Source organism: Xenopus laevis, chromosome 1L, assembly GCF_017654675.1.
Source record: "Xenopus laevis strain J_2021 chromosome 1L, Xenopus_laevis_v10.1, whole genome shotgun sequence".
Taxonomy (NCBI): Eukaryota; Metazoa; Chordata; class Amphibia; order Anura; family Pipidae; genus Xenopus; species Xenopus laevis.
The window spans coordinates 123,020,016-123,037,180 of record NC_054371.1 but is presented as its reverse complement, the minus strand read 5'-3'; the positions used below and the strand labels follow the sequence as shown (position 1 = coordinate 123,037,180).

General features: G+C 40.6%; 1 protein-coding gene across 1 annotated transcript; it reads left to right on the top strand.

Annotated features, from left to right (window-relative positions):
- The first annotated feature begins 2,071 nt into the window (after nucleotides 1-2,071).
- Nucleotides 2,072-6,414, top strand: LOC121393765. Its single transcript, XM_041563192.1, has 2 exons — nucleotides 2,072-2,277; nucleotides 2,873-6,414. Exon 2 carries the CDS (start codon nucleotides 3,144-3,146, stop codon nucleotides 3,987-3,989), a length of 846 nt encoding a protein of 281 aa, XP_041419126.1. The 5' UTR covers nucleotides 2,072-2,277; nucleotides 2,873-3,143; the 3' UTR covers nucleotides 3,990-6,414.
- The last annotated feature ends 10,751 nt before the right edge of the window (nucleotides 6,415-17,165 follow it).

Sequence of the window (17,165 nt, the reverse complement as noted above, 5' to 3'; positions counted from 1 at the left end):
TTCTCTTACTGTAAAGCACACAGATATGTCTCCATCTTTCTGTACGATAATTGAATGTGTCTCCCTCTTTCTGTAAGATATACATGTATTTCTGTAAGGGACACAAGACATGCCATCTTTGGGTTCACTTTCCATAAGGCACCATAATTTTATTCCCCTTTTCTCCTTTTTATATACTCACAACTCAAAGGTTTGTCTATTCCTTTTTCTATATGCCACAACTCCAACTTATCTGAATGATTTCCCGGAATCCAATATTGATCAAACACTCAATAGAGGAAAAATAGTTTGAATTTCGAATGGTCGAATATGGCTACTTCGACCATCAAATGGGCTACTTCGACCTTCGACTACGACCTTCGACTTTGAATCGAACGATTCGAACTAAAAATCATTCAACCATTCGATAGTCGAAGTACTGTCTCTTTAAAAAAGTTCTTCGACCCCATAGTTCGCCACCTAAAACCTACCGAGGCCAATGTTAGCCTATGGGGAAGGTCCCCATAGGCTTCCTAACAATTTTCTGATCAAAGGAATATCCTTCAATCGATGGATTAAAATCCTTTGAATTGTTCGATTAGAAGAATTTCGAACGATTATTCCTTCGATCGTTCCATCGTAGGAATAGCGGTAAATCCATCAAATTCGATATTCGAAGTCGAAGGATTTTTCTTCGACGGTCGAATATCGAGGGTTCATTAACCCTCGATATTTGACCCTAGGTAAATGTGCCCCTATGTGTTTAGTATCTGCATGGTGATATGTAATCTACAATTGCCACAAAATGCTTCATATTATAGTCAGCAGGAACCACACTGCTTAAACCCGTGGCCCTGTGAACTCTGATGCCTGAATCTGCACCGAGGGATAAGTAAAACGTGAGGGGCATTTGCTCGGGGTAACAAGGCTGGAGGGAGGGGCTTTATGTAGGGTAGGGTTTTTTTTAACTTTAAGGTTTAATTCTCCTTTAAAGTACCTAGGGCCACAAAATGATTGATTGATAAAATACTACAGTGTTATTGATGTAAGAGATATGTCTACTTCTAACCCTGTTCTATCAGGACACTAAGCTATTGTTTACTCCTTTTCTCAGGTACATGTCAAGCCTTTAGTTTGGCTTAATATGTTTTACAGGTTATGCCTGTTCCTCCTTCTGATGTAGATGTACAGCATATATTCCCAATGCCTTGCTGGTGATATGGTCCCTTTAGTGCTGATGAAAGTTTAAATGTTCATCACATTCCGCCCAGTGATTCACAACTGAGAGTTATATTACAAATGCATATATATAAACCAGGTTCCTAATCTGACATATTTCGTTACCTGGCCCCTTGGCACCGTGATGTTTCACTGCATTAATTCACCCTGCCACACGGCTTCTAGTGGTAATTAAAAGCTGTTGGAGACTCTCTATACTGTGAAAATATCTCTCGCACACCTAACTGTTCCCTCCACACACACTCCTCTCCTTTTCATCATGTCTCGCTCACTGTTACTTCTTGTACTTCCTTTCCTTCATTGAAATCTGCCATTAAAATAAACATAGCTTACTGATATTGCTTTGAATAGTTCCTCTAAACAGTTCTATTATCAGAGAGCACTAAGAGTGCCATTTGTGAGAAATATTGTGCTACATGTCAGAGGAATGGCTGTGTTTGAAAACAACCTGAGCCTATTTTGTGTAATAGCTTTTACTTAAGCCCAAAATTGGCATCAATCCCATATTCTCAAGAATCACTGAGCAGGGCCCACCAGCATTTTGTGCTAAAATACTTGAAATATAAAGGGAATATATGTGTCTCAAAAACACTGCTACTTTTTGCCAATATTTTGTTGCTATGAGGGAACGAAACCTGTATAGGGGAGAGTGGGACTTAGGCAAGGGACCCCTTCCCCCAGGGCTTTAGGTACTTTGTCACGCAGCTGGGGCTGTTTGCCACCCCAGCCCCCCCTTTCCCTCCCCCTGGACACATACAAAGGGAACAAAGGGAGAGATACCTGGTGGCTGGAAAAAAGGGGGCGGGCTGGGGGAGGTAAAGGGGGCTGGGGCAGAGAAGGGACAGATGCTTAAGGAGGAAACCAAGCCAGGAGCAGCAGACTAATTTTTGACGGCGTCGTCAGCGAAGAGGAGGAAGCATCGCGAGAACGAGAACCGGATCAAGATGACGTCACTTCCGGATCGACGAACAGCGCTGGACCGGCGGTGCGAAAAAGAAAGAAGTTTGGAGGCGCACAGAGGATCGGGGAGCAGCACAACAAGGAGCATCCAAGGAAGAGGTTTGGAGGTTCAAGGGGGAGGCGGGTGGGGGGCTCGGAGGGGGTCCCCACTGCCACCAATGTTTTTCCCACGGCCACCAATGCCCCCCCCCTATGCCACCAACGAGTCTCCCACGGCCACCAATGCATTACACCCCATAAGCAATAAGGCACCAGCCACCACCAAGGGGACGGGGGGGGGCACGAGGGGCATAGTCAATAGGGCCCCACAGATACCCTCAGGGGGCAGATCCAGCACCAACGACCCCTGTTCCCTCCAGGGTGGCAGAGCAAGCATAGAGGAGCTTCCAGGGGAAGAGGATTGGGGGAGGGAAGCTGCCCCCAACCCTGAGGAGGAGGGACGCAGAGGATCAGAACATGGCCATGCATGGGGAGCTGAACATTTCCAAGCCCCAGCGACCAGGGGAGGGGGGAGTTTCAGATTTAGGGGAAACAACAGACCTGTTTTTGAGCAACGGAACCCCCAGAGGGGATGGGGTCATAGAGGCTGCCAACAGTGGAACGGAAACGGTTTTAATGCCATGTGGGAGGGGGATGGTTGTAATACTGAGTATGGAGGTTATGACAATAATTATGAGTTTTTTCCTGCACATAGGCAATGGTATAACCAGAGGATACCTGGATGGGCAGTGGGACAGGAGTTTCCATATTGGGATGGTTATCGGGTGCCGAGTCTCCATTTTAGAAACAGGGAGGAAGAGGAGAGCTGGTTGCAGTGGAGGAGAGAAAGAACGCAAAGACAAGAGGAGGAGGCAGGCCCATCAACAAGGAAGGAAAAAGAAGCCTATCCAGCAAATACAAGGGTGCAGAAAGAGGATACAAGCACACAGAGACCAATCGTGGCAATCGCTGCAAAGGAGGCACCTATGGGTGAGTTGAATGTGCAACATGACATACCAATTGATTTGGATTCTGATTCAGAGGATTCAGATAGTGAGTCAGAAGGGGGTAAAATGGTGGCCATACTTAAGAAGTATCTGAAAGGCAAAGAGAAAGGTGGGGGTATAGAGAAAAATTCAAAAGAAACCACTCCGGTAATGGTCCTAGCTGGGGCTGGGGATACATATGCATGCGCACTTACAGAGACTGCAGCACATTTACCTAAGAAAGCGAGAAAGTCTATAGAAGAGGGTAAATTTGTGGATATTTATAGTTTAACTAGGGAAGCAGTTCAAGAAAAGGAAGAAGGGGTGAAACAGGAGGAAAAAGGGAGAAGGGGAAAATCGATATTTGATTGGTTGAAAGGTTTTTTGGTTTTTTCAAGCGTATACCTAGTTAAAAAGCCGGAGCAGAGTTTGAATATCATAAAGTACATTGATACAATAATTGACACATATCTGTTTTACAAGGGTACTTCATGGTATGATTATGACCAGGCTTTCAGGAAAAAGATTGTAAATAGTAAAATGTTATCTTTTGGGCAGAAGGACATAGATTTATGGACAAGATTGGTGTCTAAAGAGAGTAGTACAAGCCATAATGTGAACAAAGGGAGCTATACGGTCAAACCAAGGAACGTGTGTTTCGCATACAACGAGAGGAGATGTAATAGAGGGTATGCATGCAAATTTAGGCATGCATGCTCTGCATGTGGATCTTCTCATATTGTAAGTGAATGTAACAGGAAAAGGGAGACCCAAGCAAACAGGCAGCCCTTTCGAGGCGCTCAGCAAAAGAGCGGCAACGCCAGTGCAGATGGGCAAGCTAAGTGAGTCATTACTTGGTTACCCAGATAAAGAGGCAGCAGTATTTTTAGCAAAGGGTTTTTTGGATGGTTTTAAGATTCCAGTAGCGCAAACACCCCCCCCTAGTAAAATCTATAAAAATTTAAAATCAGCTGGCCAGCATGAGGATGTTTTAAAACAAAAAATTGAAAAAGAAGTAAAAGCAGGTAGGATGGCAGGGCCATTTGAAGTCCTCCCCATAGAGGGCCTGGTGGTATCTCCACTAGGCGTAGTGCCCAAAAAAGAGCAGGGTAAATTCAGGATGATACAGCACCTTTCATATCCAGTAGGGGCATCAGTGAATGATGCACTAGATAAAGAACAGTGCAAGGTGCAGTACCAGTCTTTCGACGAAGCTTTAGAAATCGTAAAGGGACAAGGGGACAGGGCATTGTTAGCAAAGGTGGACATAGAGTCTGCATTTAGGCTTTTACCTTTACACCCAGAGAGTTTTAAGTTGACCGGGTGTTATTTTCAGGGAGCATTTTTTGTGGATTTATGCTTACCTATGGGATGTGCAATTTCATGTTCATATTTTGAGATGTTTAGCACATTTTTTGCATTGGCTTATATGCCAAAGGTCGGGGAATGCGGCCATAGCCCACTACCTAGATGATTTTTTAATCATAGGGCCCAAACAAACAGGGAAATGCCAGGAAACCTTGTTAATATTTTTACAGATGCTAAAAGAGTTAGGTGTCCCAGTAGCGGACGAAAAGACAGTGCAGCCAACTACAAAGTTGACCTTTTTGGGAATTGAGATAGATACAAAAGCCAGGAGGTGCAGGTTGCCAAGGGATAAAGTAGAAAAAAGCAAGCAGGCAATACATAATTTAATGGGGACTAAAAAAGTAACGTTGAGAGAAATGCAACAGACTTTGGGGCTGCTGAACTTTGCATGTAGAATAATTCCAATGGGTCGGATATTTAAGAGAAGGTTGGAAAAGGCTACGACAGGGGTTAAAAAACCATTCCACAAAATAAGGATAACTAAGGAGTTAAGAGCAGATTTGGGTGTTTGGGATAGTTTTTTGACAGAATTTAACGGAATAAGGTTATGGTTATCTGAGACAAGGAATAACAGAGAATTGGAATTGTTAACAGATGCGTCAGGTAGCATTGGTTATGGAGCTTACTTTGCAGGAAAGTGGTGTACTGGCAGGTGGCCGCAAGCATGGCGTGAGTTGGGTTTAACTAAGAATTTGACTTTGCTAGAGTTATTCCCCATAGTAGTAGCACTGGAGCTATGGGCAGGAGATTTTAGGGATAAAGCAATTCGGTTCATATCAGACAATATGGGGGTGGTGTGTGCAGTTAATAATTTATCATCGGATTCAGCCCCAGTAATCAATCTATTGAGACAGTTAGTTTTAATTTGCATGAGGTTTAACATCTCATTTAGAGCGCAGCACATCCCAGGTGTAGAGAACACATTGGCAGACGCATTGTCAAGGGAAAAATGGGATCTTTTCTTTAAATTGGCACCCAACGCAGCAAAAACACCTCATAATTGCCCTGATAATTTATGGCAGTTGGTGAACCTCTCTTAGAAGAGCTGTACGGGAAATCTGTATCCGAGAGAACTCTTGCCGCATACAAAAAGGCATGGAAAAGATGGCAACTATTCTGCGAAAGCGGTAAGAGGGAGGGCAGCACTAAGGATTTGTTGTCATTTCTGGCGTTAATGTATAGGGAGGGAAAATCAAAAGCAGGCGCCAGCGCCACGCTAGCGGCGATTTCCCATTTTTCAGTAGCAGAAGGTAGACCTGAGATAGTACGCAGCCCAGTAATTAGGAAAGTTATAAAAGGATGGGCAAGAGCGGAGGGCCCTAGAGTAGATGAGAGAGAACCAATAGTGGAAAGCAGGCTGACTCTGGTCATAAGGGCATTAAAAAAGGTCTGTTTTGATCAATTTGAATATATGCTGTTCAGGGCAGCATTCACATTAGCATTTGGGGGGGCGTTGCGGTTAAGTGAATTGGTCCCCCCATCAAAAAAGGCAGCAGGGAAAGGTTTAATGGACAAGCACGTAGTTATACAAGAGGGGAAAGCATTGGTCTATGTTAGTAGATCTAAAACTGATCAGGAAGGGAAAGGGAGGTGGATAGGTATAGAGGCCACAGGTAAAATAACATGTACGGTCAAGGCACTGGTGAATTATAGGACAGTCCGGCCCGGGGGTGGGCAGCTGCTACTACTGCACAAAGACTCATCCCCCCTTTCTGCTTTCCAGTTTAGCCAGGTGCTGAAGAAGGCAGTAATAGTCAATGGTTGGGACCCAAAGAAATTTAGTTCACATTCTTTCAGAATAGGTGCAGCAACAGAGGCAGCAATGAGGGGGGAGTGTATAGAGAAGATAAAAAAGAGGGGGAGATGGAAATCAGAGGCATATAGGAAGTATATACGGCCCGTGGAAAAAATGAGAAATGGAAGCTAACCCTGCATATGTATTTACTTCGCAGAAAGGTGTGGATCTGCTGTCAACATATTGGTCATAGGGCACTCATTTATTTTTTGGGCCAAAAAGCATGCAGCAGGGCAACAGCTGGGGTTACCAAAGGAACACATGAAGTTGGCATGGCAGGGTTGGAGAGGTATGAGATGGGAGCAGCTAAAAGGTAGGTTCTATAACGCGCTCCATCGAGTTAATTTCGTGCATTTAGTTATAATTCATACAGGGGGAAACGATCTCACGTCAAAAAAGACTCCAGCACTCATAGAGAACATGAGGGCCGACTTGTCGGAGATGCTGGAAAACAGGAAGGTCGGGGGGTTAGCTTGGTCAGACATTATACAGAGGAGCAATTGGAGGGGGGCAATTTCACCCAAAGGCGTGGAGAAAGCTAGAAAGAAAGTGAACCGGGCCATGCATAAATTCATGTGTTCCTTTGGGAAAGGTATCATAAGGCACGACAACATAAGAAGTAAGCAACACCAGTTCTTTAGGGAAGATGGAGTTCATCTGTCAAGTGAGGGTTTGGATCTGTTTTTAGGGAACATCGGGTCATTTATTCAGGAGTGGTGGAAGTCACAGGAGGTATAGGTGGGCCATGGAAAAGGACAGGTGGTACCCCTCCCCCCTTTTCCATTGGGTGGCGGCAGTGCGGCTCCAGGAGAAAAGACGGTTACAGTGCAGGCCTACCCTTTGGAGAGTCACTAGTGTGGAGCAGACTTTGACTGCACGGTCTTGTCTGAGTCATGCAAGGGGCTGGGGTTAGCGCCAGTTATGCACACGGTTGGGAGCAGGAGGATGGGCGACTGATTGGTCACAGAGGGCGCTTGGCCCCATGATCCCTGCTCCCTATGGTTGTCTATTACGGTGTGGGCACAATGCCCAGGTTGGTGATAGGAGCCGCAGCTGCGGGTCAGGGGGTACCTAGTCCTTTTTAGCAAAAAGTAATAAATAAAGAAAGTGACTTCCACACATATTTTGCACCAATTAAGTCTCTGTGTCATTCTTGAGGGGGATGAGAGATGCCCCAGGGGATAGGGGTATCCTTGGCCTATGCTTACCTCTGTTATACTGGAAGGTACACCTCAATTGAAAATGGCATCACTTCAATCAGAATTAAGTATAGACCCCTGTGTTCACTACTTGTCTGACAACAATACAAATTAATGGATTGAATCATACATTAGCCATAGAAGTCAAGAGCCATTTATATATCCCTGAAAAAAGGTGAGATGCAATTCTCAGGGATGGGAAGTGTAGTCTTTCCACAAAGCACCACCCCCCAACAGCCATATAATCAGAAGTTCAAATCCATTGTTGTTCTTCCACCTTTAGAACCCCTCTTGACTTCCTGTTGATGAATTCAGTGAAATGCATAAACTGTTTACTGTGCTGTGATTTCACATGTCTGTATATGTGTTGTTGAAACAGATTCTATGTATGCACCATTCTAACTGAATATTTAAGTGTATCAAAATAACTGTAAAAATTATCTGAAAATATGAACACTGCATATAATATAGCTTGTTTTTTTCTGATTTACTTTGCTCCCAGTTGTCTTTATTCTGAGATTTTTCATGCATGACAAGGCTCCTTATTAGGAAAAGGTTACATTATTAGATAGCATAAAATAGAAACCTGCAATATAAAATAACTGTCTGTGAGGATGAGATTGTCACACAGTTCTCAATCCCAGCCCCCACTCTGCTCTGCTTTTCCTGACGCCCATCACATTACCCACCTCCATGCAAACTGTGTCAAGAGCACCCAATTAGTGGGAGATCAGGTTCCTATATAAGATTCAGTCAGAATCAAGTGACAATTAATAAAAAGAATCAGAACAATTAGAAGATGGAATAAAATACATCATGTGGAAGCAGTATACTAGAAAGTAATCTTTAACCCATCATGTGCTCATAGCAATATTATGCAAAATATTATAGAATAGCAGGGAGTTAAAACGAGTTGCATACATAGACAGACTCACAAATAGGAATGATGTATGCCCCACTGTAAAATATATAAGTCATTTATATTCAAAGTCATTTAATCTGCTTATGCTTCCATGACCATATGAAGGCATCATGTTACAGGACCAATGCTTTTATATAGGTCATATGTCATTTCTACTATGCTCATACTTTCTCCACCGTTTGAGAGTAATAGTGTATACCTGCATAAAAGCTTGCCACTTTTTTATGTCAATGCTGCCACTTGCATATATATGCAGTGTCAATAATGGTTTTAGTGTCAATTCCTTTGTAGCTTAAAGGGGATCTATTGCAAAAATTAAAATGTAATATAAGCTTCATCTCACTGAAATAAGACACGATCTAAATACAATCAATTACAAATCATGTACCGATTAAGAAATAATCAAGTTACGCTTCAGTATCTTACTCTCTACAACGTGTCTCTCTTAATGCTCTCTTCATGCTGAGGTATAGTTCCGATTTTGATTGACAGGTGTAATGCGTCTTTTAGGGGTGCACCCTTTCTAAGCAGAATAACTCAAATAACCAACTCCAGCACAAACAAAAGGTAACAAAATAACAGACTCTGGCAAACACCCTGCACAAAGGGAAACAGGATTTCCATCAGAGCCAGTTAATTTTAGAGTGAGCTCCTAGGTTAAGCGTGCAAACCCCCCCCCCAAAGGATGTACAAGACCTAACTATCAATCAAAAACTGACTCCACCTACTGCGTGAAGACAGAATGAAGAGAGACAGGTTGCTCAGAGGGGGAAAGTGAAGAGTAACTTGATTATTTCATTAATTATACAGAATTTTTAATTGATTATATTTATAAAGTTTCTTATTTCAGCTTATATTAAATTTTCATTTTCAAGATAGATCCCCTTTAAGAGCTACACACTGAGGGAACCATGGAAGTACAGGGTCGATCTGGACTGGTGGGATACCAGGGAAAAACCTGGTGGGCCCTGCCCCGGGTGGAGCGCAGTGTGGTGGAGCATGGGAATATGGTGGTAATCATCTGCGGCAGTAATCATCGGGTTGGTGTATGCTGGAGTAGTGGGCTCATATCTGGCGGTGGGCCCTTAGCTCGGGATTTCCAGTCTGACATTGGCCCCGCCGACCCAGACTTTCTCCCCAGCAGAAACTATGGGTGCTCCCCCCCTGACCTCCTTCTGATTGTAAATGTTATAACAAAGTAACATGCACATAATGTAACATCAAGAAATGAAAGTGTGTTCCGGGCTTGTGAGCTCCAAAGTAGTACAGTGTATTTTACACATGGCGACTTGTATGTTTGTTTATGGGAGGGAGACTGATCACGCCTTAGGTCCCAAACATTCTGGCTAATAAATTGCATACCCATATACCGTATTCATGGTGGGTTGGTTTATGAGCTATAGCCCACTCTATTTATGTACAAATAGCACCTAGTGATGGGCGAATCTGACCTGCTTCGTTGAAAATTCAGCTATACAAATGTGTACTGAAGATCTTTTCCAGGAAAGATCATAATTGTATCGTGTATGGCCACCTTAATTGTAACCATCATTTTTTAATATGTGTACGTTTTTCTCTGTAATGATAAATCTGTTGCCTTGTACAACATACTTGATGGTAACTAAACAACCATCCATATTGGTAGCAACACCATCCTTTTGGGTTTATTTAATGTTTAAATGATTTTTAGCAGACTTAAAGAAAAAAAACCGAGGTGCCATTTTCAGGTTATACATAATCTTGTCCCTAAATAGCAAGATCAGATTATATCCTCTCTATGTTGCAATTATTTGTGAAAACACTTTGGTTCCTTGTACAGACCTTGCAGCTTGAAGCTTGAAAAATATATAGAGGATATAACCTTAATGGAACAGAAAGAAGAGCAAGAATTTATACTAGAGGAGCTTCCATACACCATTTGGAAAGGTAGAGTAAGAAAATGGATAGAGCTGTTGGCAGCTTACATAGGTTTCAAAGGAGACCAAATAATTTCTAAAGCAAATACTTCATCTTGCCTTCCCCTAAATGAACCGTATATGATCATAGTGGAACATTTCAGACTGCTTTTCTTTGTTCCTTAACACTTTGTTCCAAGAAGTTATTTCATTATACAGGTTTATTATGACTACATTAGGCTAGGCATTCCAAGCTGGGGTGGCACAGTGGTAAACAAATAATAATAAAAACAAGCTAAAAAACAAAGTAGGCCAGAGCATTTTACAATGTTATTTCTTTTACTTAACAGTCATCAACTTTGTTGGCATAAACAACTTTGAAAAAAGTAGCAATTAATTAACTGGAAAGAAACTTTCTTTTTCATTCAACCTCATTTAACAAGTTTTTAATGTAACTAAATCTGGAAATATATCCAAACATTTGTACATTCAGTTTTTTTCATTTAGTTCTTTATATAAAATTGCAGTAAAAGATTTTGAAATATGTTTGTACCATGCCAAATTTGTGTCAGCTTCAGTTTGCTTTTAGATTCTCTGAAGTTTGACAATGGAGAACTAAATGTTTCCGCATGACTGTACAGTGTCAGACTGGGACACCAGGGGCCCCTCAGAGAACCTGATATGAAGGGCCCACAAATCATTAGCAAGCCTTAAAAGTGTTCTTGCTGAGTATTCCCATGACTGAGAGTTTCATTGTACAAACTTTACTGACTTTACATAGCCAGCACAGTAATATTTTTCAATAATACTTGCCTTCCAAATTAGAAGGCGCCATTTTACTGGTGTCTATGGAAAATATTTTATACATAGATAAAAACTACAGATTTGGACTAATAAATGCTGTGTTTGAGCACAGGGTAATGCAGTAGATATACTCAGACATTCAGGGTAGCACAGTCAGACAGTGTGCATTAAACAGGCTAAACCTTTCTTTCCCTGTGCTGTTTAAAACCCAGTGTATATGGTTGTTTGGACTGACATATAGTACAGTAGCTATTCCCATCTAATGCATTAGCTCTTGCTCATGTACTGAAACAGCAAATTCTCTTGGGAAATTCAGCTCTATATAATTAGCTGCTTCCCTAGATTCACCTGCTTATCTGGGGCAATAACTGTGGTCTCTTCCCTGCCCCATCACCCGAGTCCTAGGTTTATTCTAATATATTTCTTACAATATTTTCTTTGGCATATTAGGGGCTTAGGTATAAGTGCAAATGAGGAAAACCATGCTGACAACAACAAGCCTAGGTCCCACTAGGACTTTTCCCACTTCCTGGTGGACCAGTCCAATTTGTGATTGACTGGTCCACCAGTCACTGATACAACTTTAAGGACAGAACCTCCACAATGTGTATTCTATAGTCTGTAGTCTAATTTTCTAGAAACAGAAACTATTGTATCGAGCCATAGCAGATATATTAATCTATGCATCTTGCTTATGTTTTCTGCTACTGCTAGACTAAACCCTGTGCTTTTTGTTGGTTTTGGTGGGCAAAAAGAACAAATCTTATCTTTAAAATGTATTGTGTAATGACTATTAGAGTGCCATGCCTCAAGACTGTAATAAAACGTCTGTGTGAAATATGTCTTAAAGCCATTGCTCTGAAAGAAACTCCTACTCAAATGACTGGGCGTATTCAGCAATTCATTAAACAGTAATTTGATTCTTTTATATCTTGCTCTTGAGTCAATAAAGAAAAAAAGAGATTCATATCTTCTACTTCCTTAGAAGATGTAATGTAATAGAAAAAAAGAACATTTTTTAAAGTCATTGGCACTCATTTATCAAGGGAGCTGCTGCAGGCTCGTGTAATTTTTGCCAAGCTGTAATGCTGAGTGTTTTTCCCAAAATAAGTTGATGTGAACATGGGCGATTTTACTGATGTGGACAAGGACATAGCTTGTAGTTAAACTAGGTTAAATACTGGATAGGTAAACCAAGTCATAACCAGAACAGAAGCTAAAAGAGACAAGCATAGGCTAGTTACTTTAAGCTAACCAGTTTGGAGTCTAGAGCCAGAATGTAAAGATGTGTGGTCATAAAAGAGAACAGCTTTTATTTAAGAGAAGGGTCAGAGAACAGAACCAAAAAGGGTATGACCTAGATATAGAAATGGTTTACCAGTGAGAAAAGTAAACTTGTTAATCCACTAAATCTATAGGCAGCAGATATTTTTGCTTGGGGTGAGTAAATTGTCAAAAAATACACAAACAGATCACTTGGTTTAAAAGACTTGGAAAAAACTCTGCACCAGTTACTACAGTGCTAACACTGAGTGCTACAATGGAAAAAATGGACTGTCATGGAAGCTATTGATCATCATGTCCTATATAAATTAGCCTAAATAAGTTTTAATTACTTTCTTTTTAATGTACTCAGGATTTGTTGTTTTTTTGCTTTATTTAAAAGCTGAGAATGAAATGCTGAATGCTTGAGTACACACATATGGCAAGCAGGAAGTAAAAAAGGACATGACATACAGTATCCATGTGTGTTGGAACCAACTAATGGCATGTAGCATGTTCTGGCTGCATTTACTGCCAAACACACACAAAGTCAATGTCATCTCCAGCACACTATGTACTATATATTATCAGAGACAGCAAACACTGACATTCAAGCACATTATACAGTGAGAGCCAGTGGGTATTGGCACCCCAAAAATATTATATACATTTGCTCACTGAATACTGACACCAAAACCACGTTATAGGCATTGTGTAATAAAACCCAATCACAGTATATATACAGTGGGAGGCAGTACATTATGCAGTAATATACTTCTAGCCAAGCATATTACATAGAGAGAAATGGTGATTAATGATACACAGACACATTATATACAATGAGAGGTATTGTGTATTAGCACACCAAGTACTATATATAGTATTGTATATGTCTTTCACTCCCCTTTTTGCAGGATTTTCTCTTCTTATTTGTTCCTTTTCTACGTTTTTGCTTTACATCATAATATGCTTTTCCTTTTCCATTCTTGAGTTTTGCCTTTTTATTTCCTTTCCTCTCAACCTTTTGCTGTAGATCCTTCACCTCTTCCTTTCTGTACCCTCCATTTTCAACAGCCGTCTTTTCCTTCATGCTCTATCGATACATTTTCCATTTCTTTTTCTCTTCTTCTGATTATGTTTTATCTGATCCTTTTTTTCCCAGGATTTTCAGATCATAGTTTCCAGATTTAAAGACTCCGGTCAAGATGTAATAAAGAAAAAGGGTACAAATGTTGCAACTGCAGGAATGCATGCTTCCATCTGTTCTATTGGAAGGTGACAGCCGCCATCTGTGCCCTGAACCAGATGAACATCATATACACTCTATATAAGTGTCAACCATTCCTTACTATTAAGAAACTTAATGAAAATCAAAATGTGCTCAACAGAAATAGATTTAAATTGATCTGAAGAAATCTTTGGGGCTTTTATCTTTGGGGCTTTTTATCTAGAAACTAGCCTTTGATTCTAGAGAGCTCTTGCTATACTTAATCTACAAAGAGATACAGAGAGAAATTCTTATTTTCCCTTTGTAATTAATACCTTGACTCAAGGTCCAACTATTATAAATGCAGTATTGCTTTTAACAAAGGAAGTGGAAATTCTTGTTGATACTGCAACTAAAAATGTAATCTATACAATCAGTGTATAGAAAATATATATATATATATATATATATATATATATATATATATATATATATATATATATATATATTTCTTCTAAAAATATAGAATATATTTTTAGCAGAAACAATCAAGGGCTGTTTGAACACTTCAATTAAGCGTTCTTACATAGCTTTATCTCCATTTCACTGGAACCAGATGTTTTATTTTTGAAATGTTTCTGAGATGAGGAATCATGTGGTAGCTGGAGCAATATAATCCAGTTTAATGGTAGAGTTGAGTAGAAATGCTAACTAATGCCATGGAGTTGGATCATATTTCTAAGTGTCAGAATGTACAGTATGTTATGGCCTACAGTCTCTCATGCAGCTAGGTTTGCCACCTTTTTATTAACATTCTTTACTGGCCAGACCAGGGGCGTGGCTCTGAGGGGTGGGTCCATGATGTCGGGGGTGGATCTGTGCTGCAATAGGGGTGGGGCCATGAGTTGCAGAGGCTACACTGCAGAAAACTTAGTGGGTCTGGCAAGCTAAAGGAGGAACTGGTGGAGTTGGAAGAGGGAATGTGAGGCAGGCAGAAGGTGGATCGTAGGCAGGCTGGGTGCAGAGGATTAGTTGTTACAGACATACTGTACCCGGTAAATTTGTAGCCATAGCCTTGGCAGGTATTTTACTAGAATAGAGGCCTGGTGGCAACCCTACATGCAGCAGAGACATCAAGAAGGATTAGGATGTGAACTCTCCCATGACTCTAGCCATCAGCAGGCCATTTACTATGTGGACAAGTGTGGCTTCTCATCTTTCTGTTCAGGCCTCTCCTATTCATATTCTAGTGTTTCATTCAAATCACTGCATGGTTGCTGGGGTAATTTGGACCCTAGCAACCAGACTGCAGAAACTGCCAAATGTCTCAGAATATCACTCTCTACATCATAGTAAAAGTCAGTTTAAAGGTGAACAACCCCTTTACGTTTTTCTGGAAATATGCCTGTTTCAGGTAATGAAACTGATGGCTAGTTGTGCCCTTCAGGTGTATAAAGTTGGCAAAAAGTATAAAGGGATTATAAAAATACTGCTGAATCCAGGCTAATCTGCAGAGATCTACTTCAACTTGACCTCCGTCACTGGTGCAAATCAATGCCAGTGACAATGCAGCTAGGACAGGCTTCACTGAATTTCTTTGGTTTACTCATCAACATTAGATCTCTGCAGATCCAAATACCCAATTACTTGAACCCTGAATACTATCTGTCTTGGCCTGTTTAGCCCCAGCAAACCCGTAGATCTCAGAGGTACCAGGCAGCCTAGGGCAACACTATAAATTAACCATGTAATCAAAGTTATCACAAAATCCTAAAACAGGAAAAATTGTAGGTACTTATCATCAGCTAAGCCAGTTTTATATGAGTGCTCTGTCATTGTATGTGCTAATGAGACAAAAAAGCTGTACTTAAAAAATTACATCTTAGCTACAGAACTGTGGTAAATAATAAAGACATTATTAGTATTACAAACACACCCACAAAGCAGACTGAATCATACTTTCAACCATGGCACAGATTGACACATGGTAACCTAACTACTAAGTGGGAATTAAAAAGCCATGCCAATCTTAGCTCCGTTCCCATCCTTTCACTAACGCTCTATTTCCATTAACCAAAGGGGAAAAAGCCTATTAATATGGAATAAATTATTTGCCCACAGCAGAGTGTGTGATATAATGTGACATTTCCCTTCCGATGAGTGCACTAAACCATCTTTATTCAAATATCTCCAGCGATGGAGTGTTCATTATTGTTATGTATCTCTGCTAAATATGATATATACTGGCAATATTCTGTGAGATCAATGGGAGGCTATTCATCTGAAACCATATTATGCCCACAAGCAGAACCGTAAAAAATAGAATTTGATGGGAAATAAAAAACATCTCTAACTCCTTTTTTGTCTTTTCTCAGATTTAGAACAGATATTATTCTTGGGTGTTTTTTTAACAGTATTTGTGCTATACATTTAAACATTTGCTTTGCTGTTCCTCTATGACCCACCCCACCCCCATTATTGGTTTAAATAATGTTTTCCATTTATGATGCCTTTTACAGGAGCTACAGTATTACTTCCCCTAACACTATCCACCAATTTCAAAATCTGACAATTTGTTCTGACAGACTGGTCCAGCAGGGATACCATCTGCCATCCATTTTTTATGCAAAGGGGTTACCGTTATAGGAGGATGTCTTCTTCACAAAGAATGTGCATGCTTAATTCCAGCACAGACAGAAAATGTAATCCAACTATAGCAGGGTTAATAAAAAGCAGCCTCAACATACAAGTGTCCAATTAACACATTTGCAGTTCCTCTGGGCTTTTTTTTTTTTTTTTTTTTTGCTAAGAATCCCCATTGTGAATATGAAGTGTTTTTTCAACTAATTAATTAACCCTTTTTAAACTGAAATTGTACTTGGCACCAAATGCAACCCTTTATAAAGAAATTGGGGAATGTCTTCAGATAACCCCTGTTGGTTACCAACATAAGCATCAAAGCAAGAGGACCTGATGTTAATGCTTAGCATAGAGAGGTAGGAACATAATGCCATAAACTCTCTCAATAATATACTGTGTTAAATGTGTTCAATACACTCTGAACTGAGTGAGCTCAAAAACCATAGAATTTAGGTGTAAGCGGCAGCTTGATGAAGAGCAGTGATGAGCCCTTTGTTACAGGCCCTGCTGCTTGTCTCTTGCATTTTCACTGAAAACCCTCTATTAAATATCATTCCTGCTGTGAAGATCCAGACAAGGTATAGGGGATGTGCAAGAATACCAAGTAATATTTTCATTACCAGAGCAGGCTACAGAAATATGTGTACAGTAATTTACCATGCAAGATCAATGACAGGGCTAACAAATGCTCTGCCATCTCTATTGCATGATCAATAGCCAAGGTCTTTGAAGGAGATACACTGGAAAAATATTTTCATTTTATCCTTTTCATTTCTAAAATAGTATTGACTGCTATGGGAATTTGTACCCAAAACTAAATGGCTCTTTATTAATAGCAGAAGGGAAAACTTGCACCAAACAATAACTTGTAATATAGCTTTGATCATGAGGGCCTTATTCTTCAGCTGGTTCATTTTCCAGTAATCCTG